The sequence below is a fragment of the Psammomys obesus genome, unplaced genomic scaffold (assembly GCF_907164565.1).
Source record: "Psammomys obesus unplaced genomic scaffold, mPsaObe1.curated_primary_1811, whole genome shotgun sequence".
NCBI classification, from domain to species: Eukaryota; Metazoa; Chordata; class Mammalia; order Rodentia; family Muridae; genus Psammomys; species Psammomys obesus.
In genome coordinates this window covers 5843-8658 of record NW_026590832.1, presented here as the reverse complement: position 1 = coordinate 8658, position 2816 = coordinate 5843, and the positions used below count along the sequence as shown (strand labels likewise).

At 34.8% G+C, this 2816-nt stretch overlaps 1 protein-coding gene across 1 annotated transcript; it reads left to right on the top strand.

Moving 5' to 3' along the window:
• Nucleotides 1-214: 214 nt before the first annotated feature.
• LOC129678376 (serine/threonine-protein kinase Nek1-like) lies at nucleotides 215-1340 on the top strand (the record flags this gene model as incomplete). The annotated part of the gene is given in 2 exon segments (XM_055609130.1): nucleotides 215-321; nucleotides 1102-1340. Coding segments are annotated over 2 exon segments (346 nt in total), but the record flags the coding sequence as incomplete, so codon positions are not given.
• Between the last annotated feature and the right edge of the window lie 1476 nt (nucleotides 1341-2816).

The window sequence follows — 2816 nt, the reverse complement described above, 5'->3', positions numbered from 1 at the left end:
TTCAAGGCCAACCTTGTCTACAAAATGAATCCAGGACAGTTAAGTCTACAGAGAGAAAACCTATCTTGAAAGAAAAAAAAAAAGGTTTAAAAAAATAAAAATATTTGGACACTTGACAAGGGAGTAGAGGGTACTAATAGATGTGGGTTTCATTTTCTTTATATAAGAGAACTTTTATTTCTAATAAACTGTGGTGTTTGTTTATTTTGCTTAGTTTACCTGCTTATGGCAGGTTGGAAGATAAGGTTGCCATGCAGCAGTGTGAAGTTTATGAAAATAGAATTTCGGGGAATGTGGACCAACTTTGTGAGGATCACATAGGTAATGTCATCAAAATTCTTTCTTAAAATAAAATAGGCCTGAGAACAAGAGTCTGCACTAGTCAGCCTGGGACTGTGGTAAGATAAGCAGTTAGCTTTTTGGTAAGTTATATTGGTGAAAATGAAAAGAATTACTTCAAAGCCAAAATAATATGCTAAGGGCACTGAATAAATTGGTTTCATTTAAAAATACTATTGATTAAAATGTAAGGCAAAATAAATAACTTTTTCATTCAATATAAACAAAATAAACTGAAAAATTGATTGGCTACACTGTATTTTTTATTTTTGGATATCTATATTTTGAAACTTCCAATATAATAAAAGTATTTATTAAATACTTAAAAATTATATTTTCTTAAAAATTATTCATAAGGTAATGTGCAGTATACTTACATATATATTTTGATTTTGTTTTTTTCTGATATGAGGTTATTTTTGGATAGAATTCATTTTCTAATTAAAAATATTTTATTTGCCTGAGTATTTGTCTGCATATACATTTTGTACGTATTTTACATGTACCCTTGGTACCCATGAAGGACAGAAGAGCATGTCAGATTTCATGGAACTGGAGTTACAGATGTTTATGAGCTGCCATGTAGGTCCTGAGAGCCAAACCCAGGCCCTCTGCAAGAATAGCAAGTGCTCTTAACCACTAAGCCATCTCTCCAGCCCCTTTGATGGGATTCATGTTAAATGTTATAAGATACTTGGTGATATTTAGAACTGTAAGTGCTGTTATGTAGACTTATGTAATAATCTCTTCTGTGTTCCACAGAACCTGCAGTAGATGATTCTCAGCAGTCTGGATGTGATGTAGAGAAGTCAGGAAAGCCAGAACCTTTATTCCAGAAAGTGGCTCATTCTGAGCACTTGCCCTTAATTCAATCAATTCATTGTTCACTAGAAGAACCACATACACTTCGATCTCGCTCTGATTCACCACCAAAACAAAACCCCAAAAATTCCTTACTGATTGGACTGTCAACTGGTATGTTTGATGCCAACAACCCAAAGGCAAGTCTCTTAGATTGATAACGCTGTCTCTCCACTGATAACATTGCTTGATTGCCAGTGTTGGGTTTTAATTTATCCAAAACACATACAAACAAAAGAAACAAAAGCCTCTCTTTTATTGGCTTACTGTGGGGGGTTATTTTTGTTTTGTTTTGTTTGTTTATTTTTTTCAATAATGATACCGACAAACAGCTATGAAATAGTTCTTCTCCCAATCAATATCCTATTTGGGGAATAATACAGAGTTTCACCAGGCACTCAGAGCTGCTGGTCTAAGAAACTGTTTTCTAAACTACCCACTAAATGCTACCACATCCAGGTCCCATATCAACACTGCAGATACTTCAAGTGAACAAATATGGCTGGTTTCTGCAACCGTGGTGTTCTTGTGCTTATATTTAGGGGGAGAGGTGTAAATCCTTTCCTAATAGTTCCTTGGACTCCTGCACGCCACTGTGGCCCAGGCAGCTTTATTCTCCAAGTAGGACCATGTAATGCAGATTTAATACAGTTTCCATCTGGATTCTCTTAGCTTTTCTTTCTGCTTCCTTGCAAAGCTCTTCCCTGGCTTAGTAATTTCATTTCCCTCTATTACTTATATGTAATTTCTATATATGTATGCCTACCAAAATATGCTACATATATTGTTTGTGTAGCTATTTTGTTTTATATATTCGGTATTACACATACTGTTTTGATATTACTAAAATTAACAGTTATTAAGTATTTTCTCACATTATCTTGAATGACTAAATACACCATTAAGTTGCTATACCATTTTTTATTACATATTTTGTTTTTGACATTATAATCACATTATTTCCGCCTTCCGTGCCATCCCATATAACCCTCTTTGCTCTCTTTCAAATTCATAGCCTCTTTTTTATTAGTTGTTATTACATGCATATATGTATATGCATATGTATTCATATCTATTCCTTAATCTAACCTAAGCAGTCTGTATGTTACTTGTATGTATGTTTTGGTATTGAATCACTAGTTGGTGTGTTCTTCCCTGGGGAAGACTATTTCTCTCACTCTCGGTATTCCTTAGTTGCCTCTAGTTTTTTGTGTGTAAGGTTGAGCCCTTGTGAGCTTTCCTCATCACTTTGGAGTATCTAATATTGTTGGCCTTTCTTCACTCATGTTTAGACAGTCATGTTGTTAAGACTTTATGGGTGTAGCTTCTGACATCATTACTACAAGATACTATTACAGCAAACTCTGTGTTCCTTTGGCTCTTAACACTTTTTCTGTACTCTCTTCCCCAGTGTTCTCTGAGCATTACCTGTGGGAGTTGTTTTGTAGATGGATCTATAGGCTTTGGGGCTCCACAACTCTGCATTTTGATTGGTTGTATTTTCTGGTTGTATGTTGATCTCTGTCTGTTGCAAAGAGAAGCTTCCTTTATGAAAGGTGAGGACTAAACTCATACTGTGTGTATATAAGGAAAATAGTTAGAATATAGTTAGGGTT